Source organism: Saccopteryx leptura, chromosome X (genome assembly GCF_036850995.1).
Source record: "Saccopteryx leptura isolate mSacLep1 chromosome X, mSacLep1_pri_phased_curated, whole genome shotgun sequence".
Taxonomy (NCBI): Eukaryota; Metazoa; Chordata; class Mammalia; order Chiroptera; family Emballonuridae; genus Saccopteryx; species Saccopteryx leptura.
Window position 1 is genome coordinate 5,055,374 of NC_089516.1, and position 21,438 is coordinate 5,076,811.

General features: G+C 41.6%; 1 protein-coding gene across 3 annotated transcripts in view; it reads right to left on the minus strand.

Annotated features, from left to right (window-relative positions):
- ARHGAP6 (Rho GTPase activating protein 6) overlaps nt 1–21,438 on the minus strand; it is a 457,788-nt gene that overhangs the window by 73,913 nt on the left and 362,437 nt on the right. For all 3 annotated transcript variants that reach the window (XM_066356904.1, XM_066356905.1, XM_066356907.1), the window contains exon 2: nt 9,810–9,969. In XM_066356904.1, coding sequence (XP_066213001.1) covers nt 9,810–9,969 — 160 coding nt within the window. The remainder of the gene's footprint in view (nt 1–9,809; nt 9,970–21,438) is intronic.

Consider the following 21,438-nt stretch of genomic DNA (forward strand, 5'->3'; position numbering starts at 1 on the left):
TACAAAAGTGGGCGGTAGGTATAAAAAGGTTGACTACCCTTGCTATAGACTGTTGGTTATTTAATCAAATCCATAGGTCAATATTTTCATTTATATAGCATCCCGTCTTTAGCAGTTCTTCCATCGACCTTGACTGAAATAGAAGCAGGTAGAAATACAGTTACTGAGTCTTTTCTCTTGGTCTAAATTCCAATGAATTAAAAACTGTTTCTTCAGCTTTCTAGCATTTTTTGAGTTAGAGTTTTTGGAGTTTTTTTTTTCTTCAAAATTTGTTTCCATAGTGTCTGTGTCTCTCAGGGAAGAAAATATTCATGGTATTCTTAAGCAATACAGATGCCTATCCTTAGAGCTGAGGCTCCCCAAAGTACTTGTGAAATGTACTAATCCCAACAGTTTACATGTTGAAGTGGTGGTGAAATTATCAAAGCTGTGGTCAGAAAATAAGAACATTCTGTGAGCCTCTTACTGTTGCAAAGGCAGTCAGATCTTGGAGGTCACCATGTTTCCAGCTAAATTAAACACTAAAAAACCTTTTCGGGTTTTGTACAAATTATTTTGGCAAGGTAATTAGTTCTGAACTGTTTCCTCAAGAGAGAAACCTTGTAGATTCTTGAACCTCAAAGCAAGTCTTTTCTTATTAGAGACAATCATCAAGAGATTTGATGTGTGGAATATGCTGCATTCTATCAAAATGTGAGGTGTGGAAGGTGATCCCATGGCTTGGATGCCATGGGCTTAAAAGCTCAACTATGTTTTTTCTATAACCAGGTATTCTTTGTAATCATTGCTTGCTGTAATAACTGGGCATGATCAAATTATGCCCTAGAAGGATTTTACTTGCTGTCATTTTTTTCCACATTCAATTTCTATGAGTATTAAAAAAATGAACTGTAACTATAAGCTCATATGCTAGTGGGGAAAACCTGCTGTTATCTTTTCCTAAGCAAGGAGCTAGTATGTCTTTCCTAGGCTCCTGAGTTTGCACCTCTCATTGCACATTCCTTAAATTGAAAATGGTATTTTAAGTTAGTCTAGGTAGGCACTGGACTTGCAGAGACAAATTTTCCAAATACTGCAGCAAGAAAAATGGGGTTTGGCCAGTCATTTTCTTAAGCTATATTTCCCTCCTGGAGTGTGAAGGAAAGAAAGCAGGTAGGAGAACAAAGAGACAGAAATCACTTATCCCAAAGAAATATCGTTGATTGTTAACTCAAGGATGTTCAACTCCAAATTATGAGAATTTCCTCACTGCTCATTTTAAAGCCAAAGCTCATAGCTCAGGTTGAATAGGTAGAGCCAGACAATGGTGTGTACACAGGGTGTGATATTTGACTTCGGTAAGGGCTAATGCTATCTACTTTCTTTTGACATATATTGTTTTTATACTGAACAGGTAAGAAGGGAAGCAAATATCTGTAAATCATAGACTTTCAGCCTTGGGAACTCCTCACAAAATTTCTGAGAATTGCTCTCATATAAACAGCTCTTTCACCAGGTTAGTAACTAAACGGATGATGACATTAGATGAAAACTATTGGGCTCCTCATTCTTTACTTTTCCATTCTTGTTGTTGATTATTCTTTGAACTATGATTGAATGTAGTATGATTGAATTTTCAATCCATTTCATTCAGTTTCTCAAATATTTCCTGAGCAGCAAAAGCAAAACACTGTACTAGACACTAAATCAAATAAAGATGATATAAAAATAGTTCCCTCCCTATTGCTTGTTTTCAATGGCAGAAGATGATATTGCTACTTGTTCACCAACAGTTTCATATCTAAATCCGTCTTTATCCTACTACACCCCCCCCCAATTTTTAGTTTCCCTACTTTATTACCCTAGACTCAGGAAAGGAATCTTAGGTCAAGCCAGTTCTGGTGATTTCTTCCCTCTTGCTATTATTGATCTGGGCACTGGCAGGTGTTGAATTATAGAGAGCAAGGAGGAAGGGAAGTCTGCTGGGAGGCAGCAGTGAAAACCTTCTATCACTAAAAAGATACTTGCTAAAGCATCACTGCCCAACTTATCTAAAAAGCCTCTCCATGCTGCCGCCGGAGCAGTGAGCCAGACACCGCAGGGTCCATTTTGTGACAACGAAGGAAAGCAGCCATGGAATGAGTGGCTCACTGATGACGGCAGGGAAGAAGGATGGAAGGGCACTAGATTAATGAGTCCTGGATGAGCCTAGCTGTGGGCTCCCGAGAAAGTAATAGAACCAATCTACTTTGGGTTTGGTTTTTATCATTTGCAGCCAAAGCATCTTAACAGTGGGTAATCCAAAACTCTGCTGTGGGATGTGTTTTTTCTACTTATATTTGCACCAGCCTCATCGTGCAATGCCAGGAATCCCTAAGAAAGGCATCCCTGGACGTTTGGGATTTGAAAGTGTTGGGTGGGATCTAAAATAAGAAGGTAAGAGGAGAAAGATGAGATTCCAAAGAACTGTAAATCTGGAAATAAGTTCTAAGATATGTATTGCTAAAGTCTCAGTTATCAAAACTGAGAAAGTGATAATAAAGCTCATAATCAGCCCAGACTGGAGACTGACTTATCATCAAAGCCACCATTTAATGCATCACTTATATTCCTATAAACTGCATGGTGGAATCAGTTGTTTATGCAACTCATAAAAATATTAACTTTTCTTACTTGTTTAGTGCCACCAAGGGACTTTATTACGCACTTTGAAAAAATATTTGGTCACATATAATATAAACACTAAAACATCTGAGAGCTATAAAGTCTGACCACTAAAAAATGCCCAATTGTTGCAAAATAAAGTTAAGATAGCAAAGAAATTGAAATGACTGGAATGGTATAGTATAAATAATAACCATAAATTATTATATAATTATATATTTTATATATTATTATATAATAACTATAAATTATATTAATTATTGAATTAATAGTAATCTCTTAAATGAGAGGTCTGCAAGGTTTTTCTGTAAAGAGGCAGGTAATAAATATTTTTGGCTCTGTGGGGGATATGGTCTCTGTCAACTACTCCACACAGCTGCTGTAGCACTTAGACCACACAGAAACAATGAGAAATGAGTGTGGCTGTGTTTTAATAAAACTTTATTTACAAAAACAGACAGTGGGCTGGATTTGGCCTTTGGGCTGTAGTTTGCCCACTTCTATTTGAAGTGAAGAACCTTTAAACTCTTCTCCAGAGCTTCTTCATTTGTAAAAATTTTATAAACACCCACTAACTGAATTTTTCAGAAGTTTGAGGGCTCAATTTCAATTTATCTAAAAAGCCTGATTAAAAAAACTTGGTATTTAATTTCAATTAATACTTATTTGCCTTCATTTCACCTATGGGGAAACTAAGAAAAAGGCAAAGATGGAAGTCCTTTTTCTATTTCATATTTCAAGGATGAAACATTCTTTGTAATTATCAAGTTGACTTTTGGGCCATAATCTCAACAGAGAGAATGGTGTAGTCTTGAAATCTTTGAGAGGTGCCAGAATATTTCAGAAACTTCAGTGACAAAAGTTTTGTTCAAGATTCCAAAGCCTTGTGCAACACTAGTTGCTGCTCCAATCTAGATATATAAATATGTGTAAATGCGACCAGTAGAGACAAGATCTTGGATAGAAAACTATATTGTCTGAGAACATACGGGGGCCTATTTGTGCCTACAAAGGCACAAAGCATATGGCTTAAAGAACCACATACTAGCGTACTGGCCTGCCTACTAGGGACCAGGACAGAATCGTATAAAGCAGCACATGCACAAGAATTTGACATGGCAAAAGCCCTGGGGTCCAGAGGAGAGCACCCAAGAAGAAAATTACAAAAATCCCTGCAGGGAAAGCTCTCTGTCATCCCCAGCTTTTACTGGGGTAAGTGGTGAGGCAGCTGCTTCTATCTATGAGGGGAACCAAAGGTGACTTGGAGGGATGATATTCACAGCTCTTATAATACAATTGATGTATTTGTGTTTTCTCTGGTGACTGACTAAAAACTCCTTGAGGATGTGGACTCTTTTGAACATGAACTGAAGCCTCCATTAGAGGCTTCTACCTCTTTAGAAGCGAAAGCCGCACACACACTCTCCTCTGAGCTGCGCACCACAGCAGAGAACAGCCGAGAGTCTTCCATTCTGACATGTTTGCCCTTCCTTTCCTTCTTGGTTGCCTCTTCTCCATTCCATCTGCATTCCCAGACTGTGTTAGTCAAACCGGGTCATAATCTATTAATGAATCAAGTAAGTGTAGTGGGTCATGACAAGTGCATTTGAGAAAATGATACAGAACCAAATAGAAGGTGATATGAGAGAAATTATGTGAATTATCAAAGTGTATCTCTGATAAAGATAAGTACCACTTGGTTCATATGTTTCCTGGGCTGAGATGTAAAATGTATTTCTTACTGTAGCACGTGAACAATTCTGAAACCTACTGCTCTAAGATAAATAAACTGAAATCTTGATGCATTCTCAGAACGAGCTGCAAACAAAATGGATTTCTTCCCTTCTGTGGAATCCTATTGTAAACAGCTTAGAGAGAGAGATCACTAGGTAACAGTGGGCCGTGAGAGGTCTTAGGTTCTTGGCATTTTTCCAACAAAGGAGTAGTAGCTTGTGAGGTAAAAGATTGCTTTGGTGGTTTTGGGTATGGTGTGCAGAATGAGGGCAAACCCGTAAACTGAGCAAAGCACGTGACAGTGAACGGCTATAGTTGAGGTAAGACATAATGATGACATGTCTACCTTTGAGAACAGCTATAATATGAAGTGATGGGGTGATGGTGATGATGAGAGTATAATGATAACTGGTATTGAGAGTGTATAAGATATAGTGAGATGTTTTAAACTCATTGGGGTTATTAGCTCATTTAAACCTCACATCAACCCTATGAGACCACCAATATAAGTTGGAAACTGGGCATGGGGTTAAGCAGTGGGGAAGCCCTGAGGTTACTTCAGAACTGCTACTGGGGGCACTGGGGAAAGTGACAGAAAGGTGACTGATGCTGTTTAGAGAGATAGGGAAGACTGAAGGAAAGAGCCTAATCTTTTCTTTTATTATTTTTTAAATTTTTAATTGACTTCATTGTGGTGACCTTGGTTAATAAAATTATACAGGTTTCAGATGTACAATTCTGTAACACATCATCTGTATATTGCAGTGTGTCCACCACCCCAAGTCAAGTCTCCCTCCATCACCATCCATCCCCCTCTACACTCTTCCCCTCCCGCACCCCCTTTCCCTCCTGCAGTCCCCACACTGTTGTCTGAGTCTAATTTTAAAGGAGAACATGCATGCATACATGTACACACTCATTCACTTTCGCAATGATTCGCTGCGGGTCAGTTGTTTATTGGGCAGTATACGTGGTGTTCCAGGTTCCAAGACAAATATGCTATAGCTTTGCCTCAGGGGAATCACACTGCCCTGGAAAGAGCACAGAGGGGTCACTGCAAAGGCATAGAAGATGCAATTAGTTTTGCAGCTCACACAATAGAAGCATTGGTTGAGGGCCTCTAAGCCCAGTGGTCTAACATTTTTTGATCCCACTATTTGGCGGTGTTTGCTTCCTACCAGCATTTCTATCTACAGTGGAGTCATAGATTTTACCCCTGGTTTCAACTCTGTTTTTATTTATTAAAAACCCCAAAAGCTTTAACAAACAGTTCTAACACATTACCTTTCAGCTAAACATTGCCAGCAAGAATAACGTAGAAATAAGATAGTTATACTTTCTCTAGGGTTCCTCTCTAGGGTTGCTACACAAACACCCAAGCTCGATTTCCTTGCCCACCTGGTTGCCCTTATTTTTTAAATCAACATTTAAATCACAAACCAAAGAGAGCTGCAGTATTAGCCTACCAAGAATATCATTTTCTTGATTTCACTGGATTGTTTACTTGGGTTTTACATTGCCTAAGGGACAATGGCGAGGGACCACTTTATAAGGAAGCCATGTCATTGAGCAATTTTGAGGCAGGGCGCTCTTTTATTAGACTATTGCCCACATTTTTTTAAACCATCAGCTCTTCCTTGTTCCATGATACTGTTTTCAAAATATGTAAACAAAGCCTTTCTCAATTGTGTTGTCAGAAATGAACTGAAGCAAGAGAAGGAAGAGCACCAAAGAAAACAGAAATGTGTTTCCCTCCTGTGGAACCACTGCACTTTAAACACTTAGTTTACAATGTAATGAGGGTAAGCCACATTACTACACCACCTGCTTGACTGACTGTGGCAGAAATCAGTCACTTTCATTTTACTTTAGACCAGAAGTCAGCAAATTTTTCCTGGAAAGGGCTAGACACTAAACACTTGAGACTCTGTGAGTGGTATGGGCTGTCACAACTCCTAAATTCTGCCATTGTCACAAGAAGGCAACCATAGGCAATATGTAAGTGAATAAGCATGGCTGTATTTCAATGTCTTTATTTATAAAAACAGATAGATGGTGAACTGACTTTGGCCAGTAGGCCAGTTTGCTAACCACTGCTTTAGACCATATGAAATGTGAAAATTGATCAAAATAATATTAACGAAGCCTAACATACTATCTGAGATATAAGTGGTACTCCGTTCATGTGTTTTGAATAAATGAAAAGTGAACACAGGCCTTTAGGTGCTGCTCAATGTCCAGACCATTCGTTCCCACATTTGTTTCTTGCTTCTGGTGTGAAGGCGCACAGTAGTTAGCCTGCCTCAAGTGATACAGCCTCAACTACTACCAATGGGTAACTGTGAGATACATTCCTAGTTGTGGAACTGTTGGGCCATTTAAAAGCTATATGTTGCCAAATTGCCTTGTAAGCTGCTGCCACAATTAGAGTCCTACCAACATTAAATGACTGACTGTTTTCCCCTGAAGCATATTATCCAACTTTTGAAGCCATTCTAATGTAAAAGAAAAAATCCCCTTGATGGCTAGCTTGCATTTCTTTAGCAGCTATGAGGGTGAATATCTTTCAAATATTTATAAACCATTTGTACTTCTTTTACCCAGGAGCTGCCTGTGACATGTCTATATTTCAATTTTTTTCTCATATTAATTTGTATCAAAGCTTTCCATGGTAGAGAAGTTCACCCTTAGTTTGTCACATGTGCTGTAAATTTCTATCTATTTATTTGTTGGCAACACAAATGATTCCGTTTTTTAAAAATATATTTATACTGAAATGTATCACTCATTCTATGTTTTCTGGGTAGTGACTTTCCCAATGTAAAATAGATAACCATCCAGCTATGTTTTGATAGTTTCATTGTTTACATATTCACATCTTTCTTTCATATCAATTTATTTAGATATGAAGAGTAAGGTCAGAATCTAGCATTTTCTCTTCAATGTTTTTCTCATTGTTGCAAATAAAATAATAATCCATCATTTTCCCCTGACGAGAAATGCAATAGTTACCATGTCAGTTCACATATCTATTTTAGTTCCCTTCTGAACTCCGTTGTCTCGCATTGATCTGCCTATTGTGAAGCAGTACAATACTCTTTCAGCTGCTCTAGCTTCATGACATTGTAATAAGTGGATGAAAATCATTCTCATTCACCCTTTTCAATATTTCCCTTCCTATTTTCACATAATTATTTGCCCATATGATGTTTAGATAAATTTAGTGAGATTACAAAAATAAATTCTGTTGATGTTTTTTGGAATCACATTCAGTTTATAGATTATTTAGATAATTGACATCTTTATTTTATAGATTCTCCTTATTCAAGAAAAAATATATAAGCCTTCTACATTTCTTCCTAACTTCATTAACCAACTTGGACTCTATGGTCTGGGATTCCAGTCACTCCTTTGGACACTGTATTGGGTTCCTATCACTGTTATAACAAATGACCACAAATTTCATGGCTTAAACAACTCGAATTTATTATCTGACATTTCTAGAGGTCAGATGTCTGAAATAGGCTAAAATCAAGGTGTCATCAGGGTTGTAGTCCTTTCTAGAAGCTCTAGGGAGAATTTGCTCATTGCCTTTTCCAGCTTCTAGAGGCTAGGACTCTCGGCCCCGCCCAGGCTGCCCTGTGAGTCATGGGAGGGAGAGCAGGCGTCATTTCCACCCTCCGGCCAAATCAAGACCTGGTGGGGTGGGGTGGGTCTGTCCTAGGGAGAAGCAGTAGCCGTCCTAACAGAGATTAGTACTCACATTCCACCAGTTGCCACAGTGGCTTTCTTCTAAATTGAGCTGAGGCTACCTTTGTGTTAGGTTGACATGAAAAGATACAGTGTGTGTAAGGATTTCCTCATGGAAGGAACTGGCTGTGGTTGCGGCGGCAAGCAGCGCATGCCAAGGAAGCCAGGCTGAGGTCAGTGAGACATGCCTGTCCTACCAGACCCTTGCCACAGCGACCTCTTCCTCCTCTTGCACTCTTAAGACCTCCAGCAAAGTCCCAGATTGCAGCCTAAAGAATAAGAGGCTCTAAGAGTCACCCACCATCCAGTGAAAACTGTGGTCAGTGTTTATGTGCTACTCTTTCTAGTCAACAAAATAGAGCCTCCTACCAGAGGCGAACTGCCCAAGTTCATACTTGGGGGGCATGAGGGAACAAGTCCTCCCATCCTGGTCTGAAGACTCCCAAGCCAGGGCCCTTTCCATGAGCACAGATGAGCCAAGAAAGCCACACTGCCAGCACGGTGGTTGATGGACTGAGTACCTGTCCATGTGCAGAGCAAGGCTGCTCAACCACTGCACCTGGGCCCCTGGGGCCTGACAATGCCTCTGGGGGGCAACTGTCCTGTGTATTGTAGGATGCTTCACAGCGCCCTGGCTTCTACCCAGTAGATGTCAGCTGCATTCTTCCTCAAGCTGTGACAACTGAAAATGTTGCCAGACATTGCCAGATTCACGTGGAGATGGAGGGCAAGATCACCCCTGGTTGAAAACCACGTATCTGTGTGTGTGTATGCATGTGCACGCTATATGGATTATTTTAGAAATAACTATTCATGGCTCAGCCCCTCAATCCCCTAACAAAACAAGGTAGAATTTCTATGGATACTGAAATCCTCCAAAGATTTTCTAGCTTTTAGATGCTTGTTCCCCTTTCCTGCTTTCTTTTACATTTCAGGCACACCAGCCAGTACTGCTCGTTATGGTGGGTTTACTCTATTTGTACAAAACATCATAGCTTTTCATTCTACCTCAGATTGCCTCTCTGCTACATACTCATACAGATTGTAAAGGCTCCTTATAAGAGATGGTAAACATTCACAAACAGACTTTTACAGATTAAAGGATTTCAAATACATGCTTTTCATCTTGACCCAAATCAGGCTCTGTGTTTGTAGAAACAGCAGACAGCCTGGCCAGGCCTGGCTCGCGGGGCACAGTGGCGAGCCCCAACATAAACAGGCCAGGTGAAGGGCCAGATAAAGATGAGTTAACATTGGTATGATCCCTGATTCGGGGTTTGCATAAGGTCAAATGACAAGTTTAATAGCTTGTAAAAACATTCTTTTCAACTGGTCATTTTGAAATCATGTTGAAATAGATAAGGTTTTTCTCCTAGCCCTGAGGTTGACCTTTCTGAAAGTTCTCATTGGTTGTTCTAAAGCCATGTAAGCTGTTGGGAGATACCCAGCTTTCCTTTCCAATGCCCCAAGTGGACCTCTACTTTAAGTCAACATGTTAGTTGACATGTATACTGCCCCTCTTGCCACATCTTTCCAAACGGACAGCAATGCCAGCCAAGGATGAAGAAGCTGCAGTTTCCTTCCGGGTAGCGTCAGGTGGGAGCTGACCTTGCCGCTCCGGTCTGGCAGAGCAGATGCCTGACTTGCAGTGTTTCCCGATGGAATGACAGACAGGGCCTTACCTTTGGGAATGGTGATCTGACAGCTCAGGTCACAGTCCTGCTGCAACTGATAAAAAGCCACTTCCTGCAGCCGGGCCCGCTCCAGCTCCGACAGGCTCTGGATGGGGACTGACCTCAGCCGCACGCTGCGGCCCGATGCGCTGTTCCAGGTGAAGTCACCCTGCAGACCGAGGGGAAACAGCAAGGGTTACACAGTTCTCTACGTCTCGCGGATCGCATCTGCTCTCTTAGTCTGTGATAAAGTAATAAAGAAAACTTCAGTTTTGTTCCAGCATTGGCTCTCAACCCCTAAATTCAAACCCACTCCTAGTTGACTGAGGATTTTCTCAGTGAGTTGCAAACATCAAAACTTCGAGCACCTGCTGGCCACCTGACCCCACACAACAATGTACACGTAGGCCAAAGAAAACTGGGTGGGAAGATGCTTCGAGGGTCCCACTTCCTCTCTTTTATGGAAACACATGGAAACTTTTCAGTTTTGTATCTCAGTAACAGGAAAACTGCTGCTAATTGCCATCATGTGCACTAAACACAGGGGGGTCGATGTGTGCTGACAGCCTCCCATGTCCCAGTGACTGCACGGTGGCACTTCCGTGATTCCCTCCAACAACCTCATGAGGTGGCTACTGCTTCTGACCCTATTCAATATAATATTTAATAATATACATTATGTAATAATAGACTCTAGTATATTTGTAACACATTATATATACTTATGAAACATTATAATATATACAGATGCTCCTCAACTTACAATGGGATTTCATCCCAATAAACCCACTGAAAGTTGAAAATATTATAAGCTAAAAAGGCATTGAATATACCTAACCTAGCAAACATTGTAGTTCAGCCGAGCCTATCTGAAACGTGATCGGAACACAATATCTGAACATGCTGGTGCCACAGTACACTGGAGAGGAGCAGTTATTTACCCTCCTGATTGTGTGGCTGACTGGGCACCGTGGCCCACACTGCTCAGCATTGCGAGGGCACATATCACTAGCCCACGAAATGGTCAAAATTCAAAACGTGAAATTGGTTTCTAGTTTAACACTATCACAAAGTTAAAAATCTTAAGTGAAACCACCATAAGTTGGGCACCGTCTCTATTTATGATACATAATATTAATATTATAGTAATATATAATATATATAAATATAATATAGACAAAGTTGAGGCTTAGGGAGGATAAGTAATTTCCCCCAAATCACAAAATTTACAAGACTTGGAACCAACCAGGACTAGAGCAAAAAAAAAAGTTATGCCTTTAAACTCTATACTAAATTGTAACTTGAGTTTCTATGTATAGCCTTCTAGTGAGATATTCTGATCACTATAAGTACAGAGATATGGTCAGTAAGAACTGCATATATTTTTAGAGACATGAGGCACCTGATGATAAAATAGTCCACATCAAAGAATCAAGTAGTTCTGGTTAAGATGGCGCCATAGCCTGACTTGTGGTGGTGCAGTGGATAAAGTGTTGACCTGGAACGCTGAGGTCGCCGGTTCAAAACCCTGAACTTGTCTGGTCAAGGCACACATGGGAGTTGATGCTTCCTGCTCCTCTCCCCTTTCTCTCTCTCTCTTTCTCTCTCTCACTCTCTCTCCTCTCTAAAAAATGAATAAATTCTAAAAAAAGATGGCGCCATAAAGCCAATAGTTTGGATGTCCCAGTAGAATAACAACAAAAACTAAAACCAAGAATGAAAAAAACATGCTGAAACTTAAAAGTCAAAGCAAAGATGACCACAACTCTGAGGACATTTGTGTATACACACACATGCCTCTACTGTCCATGGACAGTGAGAGGCTCTACCCTCCCTGCAGACAGTAGGAAACTGATGGCCTAGGAAACAACACTTCACAATCCTCTGAAATGCGGTGTTCCCTTACTGAGGACGGTTTTTTGTGAATTACAGATGTCCACCTGGGCACAACAGCTTTGAAGAGGCAACGATTGTTTCATCCACAATCAAAAGAAGCTCCAGAAGAAAGGAGTAGTGATGGTCCTCACAGGCACTGCCAGGGATTTGTTGTGAATATGTGGAACACTTAAGGAATCTCTTCCTCTTCACTCACCTTACAGAAGGGAGACAGAAAGCCTCGTACCAGCAACTATTAATACATCTCTGTTCCTTCCTGGAAGCAAATTCCAAATTAGAATGTTCGCTCCAGAGTGAATGGCATTATGTTAATCCTTCGATATTTTCCCTCTTTATTTGGCATTTCATTTATTTATTTATTCACTGATTTTTAAAATAGAGATATGATATTCAGTAGGGACAGAAAATAGACAAGGTAAGTAAGGGAAGGGTACAGTGTGCTCAATAAGATACCTGCCAGGGAGGAGGACACGGGCCAGGACGGGGCTGCCGGTCCCGGTGGGGAACAGGGACACAGCCCTGAGTAGAGGACGGCCAGGGAAGGCTTCACAGAGAAGGCCACGTCTGAGCAGGAGTTGGAGGAAGCGTGGGCCTTTTGTTTGAACATCTTCACATGCATCAGTCTGCAGCCAGAGGATAAGACAGGAGCTCAGGGGCCTTGCAGAGAGTTGGTGTGGCAACGAGTCAGGGGAGGGACGCAAGTGAGCACCTCTAGGCAAAGTGGGCAGGCTGCAGTCGCCTTTAGTGAACGGAAGAAAATTCTTCCACGGTGTGTGTATTTGGAATTTGTTCTTTCTCTTTTTGGTAGAACTGGACCGGGCCCGAGTTTAGACTGGTAGGAGGGGAGACTCAGGCCTTGGGTGGACCCCTCACTCGTACCCTTTAAGCTTACAGCATCACCAGGTGCAACATCAATGAATTGCCTTTTTCCCTCCAAATAGAAAGTTCCAGATAAATCAGTGGCTTTTAAATGTGAAGTTTAGGTATCTAAGGGAGCCAACTGCTATTTCAAGTGTCAGAATGAAATTACATACCTATTTTTTTAAAACCATTGAAAAATGTGGGCTCCAATGGGCTCAATTATCTCTATTTAGCAGGAGTTGGTTATCTCTTTCTATGAGAGGCTAGATAATAAATATTCCAGGCTTTCTGGGCCATGTGGTCTCTGTCAAAACTACTGACCAAGCTGCTCAATTTTGCCTTTGTGGCATGGGAGCAGCCACGGACAATGCATAAATGAACGGCGATGGCAGTGAGCCAACAACCCTTCACTTATAGAAAGAAGGTTGCAAGCTGGATTTGGCCAGTGGGCTATAGTTTGCCAATTTGTGAACCAGAGCTTATGGCTGAAATAAACCAAGCCCTAGAAGACACATTTCCTTTTTATTTACTATGTCCTCCTGGTTAATTATCAAACAAAATTTAATAAGCACTTAATACAGGCTAAGAATAGTCCTAGGCTTGGGATTATCAAAATGACAACAGAGTCCTGTCTTGAAGGAGTTAGACTTTGGTAAAAGGAACACGTAGGACACAGAGATTGTGATGCTAGGGGTAAGTAGCAAATGCAATGGGGTATCTGGGAGCAAAGGCTTTAACGTCTGTCTGGGGCATTCAGAAAGGTTTCACAGAGAAGCTAGTGTTTCAATGGAGACTTGAAAGTTGAATAAGAGGGGGTAGGCTTTGCCCAGTGGAAATGCAACCATGGAAAAAACAGCGGCTGTCAAGGCAAATGAATTTGAGAGAACAGGCTTGTCTGGGGAAAAGAGAAGACTGCAAAGAGGAAAAGAGCAGAGGCCCAGCCATGTCGAAGTTAGGGCTACATCGTGGAGGACTTTCTCGGTGGGCACTGCAGAGTAGACGGGAATTTACTCAGCAGGTGATGGCTAGCCATCAAGGGACTGGAGGTGCTCAGAGAAACGTGCTCAGATTTACATATAGGAAAGAAGGTTGGAAACAAACTGCTATATAAATTGAGGGAGGGACCAAGTAGAAGATACACCAATTAGAAAAGACGTTGGGCTAGGTAAGAGGACGATTCAGATTTGGACAGACAAGGAGACACTCCGACCCATACTGGTGCTTGGGGACAACTTGCACACTGTGGGGAGGTGGGAAAAAGTAACCTAGTTAACTCTGAAGTTTCTTTCTTTAGCAACTGGAGGATGGTACACTCATCACCAAGATAAGAAAGAGGAGAAAGGATTTAGGTTTTGTGCGGAAAGGAGGAAAATGTTCAAGTTCTGACATTCTTAAAATGATAATCTTATTTAAAATAAATAAACAAAACCTATCCTCAAATCTGGCAAACAGACCTCTTTCCCGAGCCTCCCTTTTCTTCTCTCCCAACAGAACAGTTCCAAATGCACTCAAGTAATACATAGTTTTGGAAACTGTTCCATACTCAGCATAATAAAAAGTGAAGTGTGATGCTTAAAATTTCTCTTAGCCCGTTATTTATCACAGCCTGTAATTCTTAGACTTTTAAGCTTCTTTAGTAAGTCTGGAGTTATCGGCTAAAAGAGAGAAAAGCCTTGGTCTCTTTGTAACGACTTGCATGTAAGGAGTTCTTCTCTCCTGAGGGTAGTTCTTGCAGCAGCTGGAGGTTCAATACAAGGCCACAGTCAAATCCCAGGAAGAGAAAACAAGTGTGGCCATGTCCTGAAAGCCAGGAAGCTGCATTAGCTAGGCCTTGGAAGGGTCATTTTAAAAAGGAGGTAACCTTGTCTGCAGAGCCCATTGGGCCTTAAACCCTCCCTTAGCCTGTGGCTAAAAAAAGAAAAGGATTTTCCTAGCAGAGAAGATTATCAAATAATAAGCAAAGAGGGACTTCACAGATGTCTCCAAAGGTACCCATGATCAAATGGGCAGCATATTAAATAACAGTGATATCATTCAGTTACAGTTTTGATTATGGACGAAGGACTAAGATGTCTCCTAATCTGTTATATACCACAAACTGGAATAACTGAAACCTAAGAATTCATACCAACCTGAGTCTGTGCAAACTGCTCGCATTCATCGCCCTCCCACACGCAGCCCTCCACAGTCCACCAATCACTGTCTTCCACCACTGGCCCCAGAGCAGCAATGACCACATCCAAGCTCTGCTCCTTCCTCTAATCTCAGTTCCCTCAGTGCTTCCGATCTGTATTTCCACCACTCTGAACTTTCATAGGGTTTTTCAAATTAAACACAGGTTTTCTAAAGCCAGAATATGTTATGCCTATTATTGGGAAATCATAGAATTAACACCATTAATACATGGACTAAAAACATACTCATTCAGAGTATCTTGGGATCAAGTTAGGAGGTAGAAGTGGCTATTCTAAATGACACAGAACAATGTTCTCCATTTTTATTTTTATCCTCAATACAATATAGACATTTGTAGCATCAAGAGGCCCAATTTCAGAGCCAAGTACAATGTCAAGTAAATGTCACAAAACAATGGCTAGGAAACAATGCAAACATAATGTCTTAAAACTACAGTTGTGTTGCTTTGAAAACATGATGATTTACTGTTGGCTCACAGTGAGTTACTTGGCGTAATGCATCAACCCACATCATCATTTAAAATTCACTTGTTTAGGCCCTGGCCGGTTGGCTCAGTGGTAGAGCGTCGGCCTGGCGTGCAGGGGTCTCAGGTTCGATTCTGGGCCAGGGCACACCACAGAGGCGCCCATCTGCTTCTCCACCCCTCCCCCTCTCCTTCCTCTCTGTCTCTCTCTTCCCCTCCCATAGCCGAGGCTCCATTGGAGCAGAGATGGCCCAGGCGCTGGGGATGTCTCCTTGGCCTCTGCCCCAGGCACTAGAGTGGCTCTGGTCGCAACGGAGCGACCCCCCCGGAGGGGCGGAGCATCGCCCCCTGGTGGGCAGAGCATCGCCCCTGGTGGGCGTGCCAGGTGGATCCCGGTCGGGCGCATGCGGAAGTCTGTCTGACTATCTCTCCCCATTTCCAGCTTCAGAGGAATGCAAAAAAAAAAAAAAAAATTCACTTGTTTAAATAACCCTGCCCTTCCTCCAAAGTACAGTATTCACCCACTGTCTATTCAAACAATCATAGGATTTGAGTCAGGGTGTTCACAATTGAGAACCTAGGAGTGTAAAACAAGTCTGTTTCTTTCTCCGCCTCATCACCTCCCTATTTGAGTTACTCGAGTTGAGAAGGGAAACCTCGACTGTGGCTCCCATGAGAACTACACAGATTGGTGTTGGGAGAGTCACTGAACAAAGCTATGACATTCCACATCTCCTCATTGCCTCTTCTGATAGTTCCCAGGGGTCACATTGTTTAGGTGCTTAAAATATATTTGCCTTTATATTATGGAAATTGCCAAATACATGCAAAGAGACTAGATTAATAATCCTCCCGAGGTTCTGATCCTGTTTTCAGGCATGCAGTTGGACATCCATATGTTCTAGTTTCCTATTGGCTGATTGTCTCATGCAGTCAGGATTGGGAACCTCTGAGCTCAAGGCTTGATCGGGTTTAGGTTTGAGTTTGCACCCCATCATTCAGTTTGGTTGTAGTAAGTCTGCTGTTCCTGAAAAACAAATTCAAAAAGTTCTCCACCACCAAAAACAGATGCAAATCCACCCCAAGAAATAAGGTTATTTCTACAATAGTCAGAATGGTGAAGATGTTATTTTTGAAACAATTTATCAGCTTTAAGATAACTAGGCATCAGTGTGTTTGTTCTGCTTTCTTTTATTGAACAAATGTGGTGATGTCATTATCCTTATTCATTCACTCAATGACAAAAATGACTTGAACTGTCACACAGCATCTAAAGCCTATGCTCTCAGCCACTACAACATCCTGGCCGGTGGTTCCAAGCTTGAGAGACGCCCTGCAACCTGCATCTTGCTCTGCAGAGGCTGAGGGAAGCACAGCATGGAGCTAGTGGGTGGGAGATGCAGGTGGGAGATGCGGGGTGGGAGATGTCGGGGAAAATACGGTGGGAGATGCGATGTGCGTGGGAGATACGGGTGGGAGACGCCACGCGGGTGGAGATGCGGGTGGGAGACACCCGGGAAGATACGGTGGAAGATGTGGCAGGAGAGCCTGTTGGGACCCCTGCCCCCAGTACAGCCAAGTCCTAATCCCCAGAACCTTCAAAAGTGTTACCTCACCTAGCAAAAGGAACTTTGTAAATGTGCTTAAATGAAGGGATCCTGAGACAGGAAGAGTTTTCTGGATTATGTTGGTGAGTCCAATGTAGTCACAGGAGGAGGTGGAGTGGCAGAGTCAGAGGAGGAAATGTGACAACAGGAGAGCTGTGTGTGTGTGTGTGTGTGTGAGAAAGAGAGAGAGAGAGAGAGAGAGAGAGAGAGAGAGAGAGATTTAAAGATGTTAGGCTGTTAGGTTTAAAAATGGAGGGAGGAGCCATGAACCAAAAAATGCAGGCAGCTTCTTAGAAGCTGGAGAAGGCGAGACAGAGCTTCTCCCCCTGAGCCTCCAGAAGGAGCCAGCTCTCAGGAGAGTTCGCCCAGCGAGCTCCCTGGCAGACTTCTGACCTCCAGAAATGTGAGATATTCCATTTGTAACGCTTTAAGTTTGTGGTGACTTGTTGCATGCAACCATAGGAAATGAGTACAGAAGGATCACGGGGGAGCATTAGAACAGGGGTGTGGGGGTCGGGGCCCACTCCAGGCGAGGGTGCGCTCCCAGACGCTTCGGAAGGAAGTCTGCACCCCATCAGATTCTGCCTCCCGGCTCCCTGGGGCTAAGGCGCTGCTTCACACACTTTGCTCACAAAATAGAATTACAGACAATTATACATAGTAAATACTTTAGGCCTGGGGGTCATTCAAACTCTCTCCGTCTCAATTACTCGGCTCTGCCAATGAAGCTCAAAAGCAGCCTAAATCATATGCAAATAAAAGTTCCAATAATACTTCACTCCTGGGCACTAAAATTCAAATTTCATGTAATTTCCATGTCACAAGCATACTTCTGATTTTTTTCAATCATTTAAAAATGTAAGAACCATTCTTAGCTCACAGGTCCTACAGGAACAGGCAGCAGGCTGGATGTGGCCCACCGCCTATAGTTTTGCTGACTCCTGACATAGAGATTATGGCCATTAAGTGCCCTACACATATTTATTTAGCATCTCAATCACGTGCCAGAGACCCAGACCTAGGACACTGCATCATGACCTGTATTCATCAGCTAGATTCATGAGGACAAGAGCCTTGGCCGCTTTATTGACTTTGGTATCTAAGATAGTACCTGGTACTTAATTGTCATTGAATAAATATTTATCAGTCAAGGGACTAAATGAATCGGGTGTATCATAAGTTCAAAAAGAAGCTGAAAACCTACCAAGCCATATAATGTTGCGTCTATGTGGGAGAATGTCTTCTGAATTTGAATAAAATGCTAAGGAATAGTCTGTTGAAACAGATACTGTGATGAGTCAAAAAATGCCTATATAGATGGGCAGAAAATAAATGTAATAATATTGGACCTGAGGAATAGTGACTCCATGACAGCTACAATCACCTCAGGTGAGCAAGAAGGCATGAACACAAAGGTCAATGCTGCCTTGTCGCCCTCATGACAGAAGCCACGAAGTACTAAGCAAGCACCCAGAAAAGCGTCAAAGCCACCGGCACAGCCTGCGTGTGTTTCTGGCGGTTTCTCAGCTCGCAAATGCTGTTCCAGGCCAGTGCTTCTCTTGGATGACTGTTCATCTCCGAAATGGATGACTCATCTTAAAGCTTTCTGGATCCAGTCTTTTCAGTGGTCATCATAGGGTGTTTTTTAAAGACTAAAAGTGGATAGTTTCAAATTTGTTTCAATTTCATAAATGTAAGTGGAGTTAAAACTGGCCCAACGTTTCTGGATAGACTAAAGGCCCTTACAGTTGTAAAAATCTTTTCATTCGGGGGTACTATAAAATAGCATTGATGAAGGGTAGCAATAGGATTCAAAAGGATACACCACTGGTTCTTGGGGGCAATTTTGCCCTCTTGGGGAACATTTGGCAATGTCTGGAGGCATTTTTGGCTGTCGTTTTTGGCTAGGAAGTGCTACTGGCCTCTCTTGGGTGGAGGTCATGGATCTGCTCAACATCTTACAGTGCACAGAACAGACCCCCACAATTAAGAACTATCTGGCCCCAAATTTCCATAGTATAGAAGTTGAGAAACCCAGACCCAAATTACACAGAATCACTTTTAAATGATGGTGTCAGGAGATATTAAGAATCATTTATGAGTTTTGTTTAACATCAAAGGTATATACTATATATTCTTAGCTATATTATGCATTATTATGTATATTATACACGTATAATCTATTATTCTGTATATAATGTAAACAATCATCGAAGTTATTTAAAACTAGCATTAAGAAGCACAAATACCCATCACCCGAAGTCAAATCTCATGCAACATAATCAACAATTCAAATGCTATAGAAATGTTTACCTGAAACTTATGAACTCTTATTGATCAATGTCACCTGTTATATTTAATTTTCTAAATAAAATTTTTTTTAAAAGCACAAATCAATCTAAAAGGGGCAAACTAAATAAAGTCTCAATATAACAGAATCTACATGAACTGGAGAACAATTCTCCGACAGCATTAGCTAAAGAGATTTTCTTTCTATCAGAAGTATATGTCTTCATACTTAGGGGGAAAAGGAGCAAAAGACAAACCAAAAATAAACAATCTAATATCTGTGATTTATTCAGAAAGGTCATTCTTTTGAGTTGAACTGCATCTTTCCAAACAGACTTGATTTTCCCATGAACTAAAATTGAAATCATTTTGGTTTTGGTCTGTCCCACATTGTTTCCTTATGTCCTTGAGACTACTCTCTAATTGTACCATCTCTTTAACCTCAACCAACTGTCAACTTTCCAAGGTCAAGGGAGCCAGCAAGGAGTGATGCAGGGCTGCTCACGATATGGTCTATGGACCTAGGACAACTGCCCTAGGTAGACAGATGTTCTTCTTAAATATGCAGGCTTCTGGGTTCTGAGGCAGATTTACAAAATCAGGGTCATTAGGAATGATGTCCAAGCGCCTTCATTCAAAACCAGCATTGCTAGATAGATGATTCTTATTTTTTCACAATGAAGGTTGAGACCCACTAGTATGATGGTGAAAACCTGGGTTTATATAGATGTGAGTTCTTTGGAAAGATTTAGAATAACCCTGAGCCTCAGTTTCCTCATCAATAAGATAGAGCAAAGAACAAGACGGCTTTCAGGCTTGTAGTGATCACAAGAAACAATGCAAGTGAATTTCTTGTGGAATGCTTATTAGCTCCCAGCAAGCCCTGAATATAAGATAATTTCAGTTATAATTGATATTAATCATCATTAATCTAAATTTGCATCCTCTATTTAAACCTGGCAGTTTTAGTGACATCAAAAACTCTTCAGAAATGTGTGTTGAATTATTCATCATTAAATGGCTCCGCTATGTGTAAAATGTCTTTTCTAGGTATTTACAAGCTAACCATTAAATTGTGCTTCTCTACGGGTGAGAGGCAGAACAGAGCAGATCAGTAACTTAAGGCCTGAAACATGGCATGACATTTACATCAACCATGTCAGGGGCTGACTTTCTTTGAACTGTTTTCTACTGTGGCCAGCTGTCATTTATGGATAATTAGTACAGCCAAGGTTCCCAGATAATCACAATGTGTTGCCAAAGCATGGCATATGCTTCAATACCAGGCTTACTACCAACATTTCTGAAGGGCGGCCAACTTCCTCATAACTCCAGAACAAACACATCACCAATGACAAGGAGGAACTCCCTTCTTCATGAGCTTCTGGGCAAAGTCGAGGATCTTTGCATAGCTGTTACACCCGTTTGGACTCTTTTCTTTTCTTAATTGAGTTTATTGGGGTGACACTAGTTAACATAATTATACAGATTTCACATGCCCAATACTACAACACATCTCTGTAAGCTGTGTTGTGTGCTCTCCCTTCCCAACCCAAGTCATGTCTTCATCAAGGACTCTTAAAAGAGGTTATTCCTTCACGAACTCAACCGAAAAACATTTGCTAATTCTTCTTTTCTTGATTCTTCAGCCATCCTTCTCAATAGATCTTTAAGAAGAGGTAACACACCTATAACCTACATAGCTTTCATGTTTAACTTATCTATTCTGCTCTGCATTTTAAAGCAGGAATTTTAGAAAATTCTGAACAGTTGGTAGATATGGCAGTCAGTTATTACCTTTCACTTTGGTATATTAGCTATTTATTCCTACACTAGAGTGTTCAAATATGTCACAGCATCATGATGTAAAAGCATGCCTCATTCATTCAATAACAAAGGAAGACTTCAGTGAGCACCTTCCACAGGCCCGTCACTGTTGCTGGTCCTGGGGAATTCACTGGTGAACAAAACAAAGAGCTCTGCCCTCATAGAGCTTCCAGGCTGGTGGAGGAAAGTGACCAGAAATGAACATAACAGATGAGAAAATTCTATAGCAGGTGCAAGGTGATATGCCCTGGAGAAAAAGAGCAGGTACAGCAGGGTGAGGGTGTCAGGGGTGCTGGGAGGGTTTCCAGGGCACCCTTACTGAGAACATGCTATTGGAGCCAATGCCCATGGAGGTGAGGGCATGATTGGGTAGATTTCAGGATGTGAGCATCCCAGACAGAGATGAGATAACACAAGGGCAGCATGGGGGTAGTGGCCAAAAGCAAGGGTTGGCAAGCTAGGCTACCTGGGTTTGAATCCCAGCTCCACCACTTTCTAG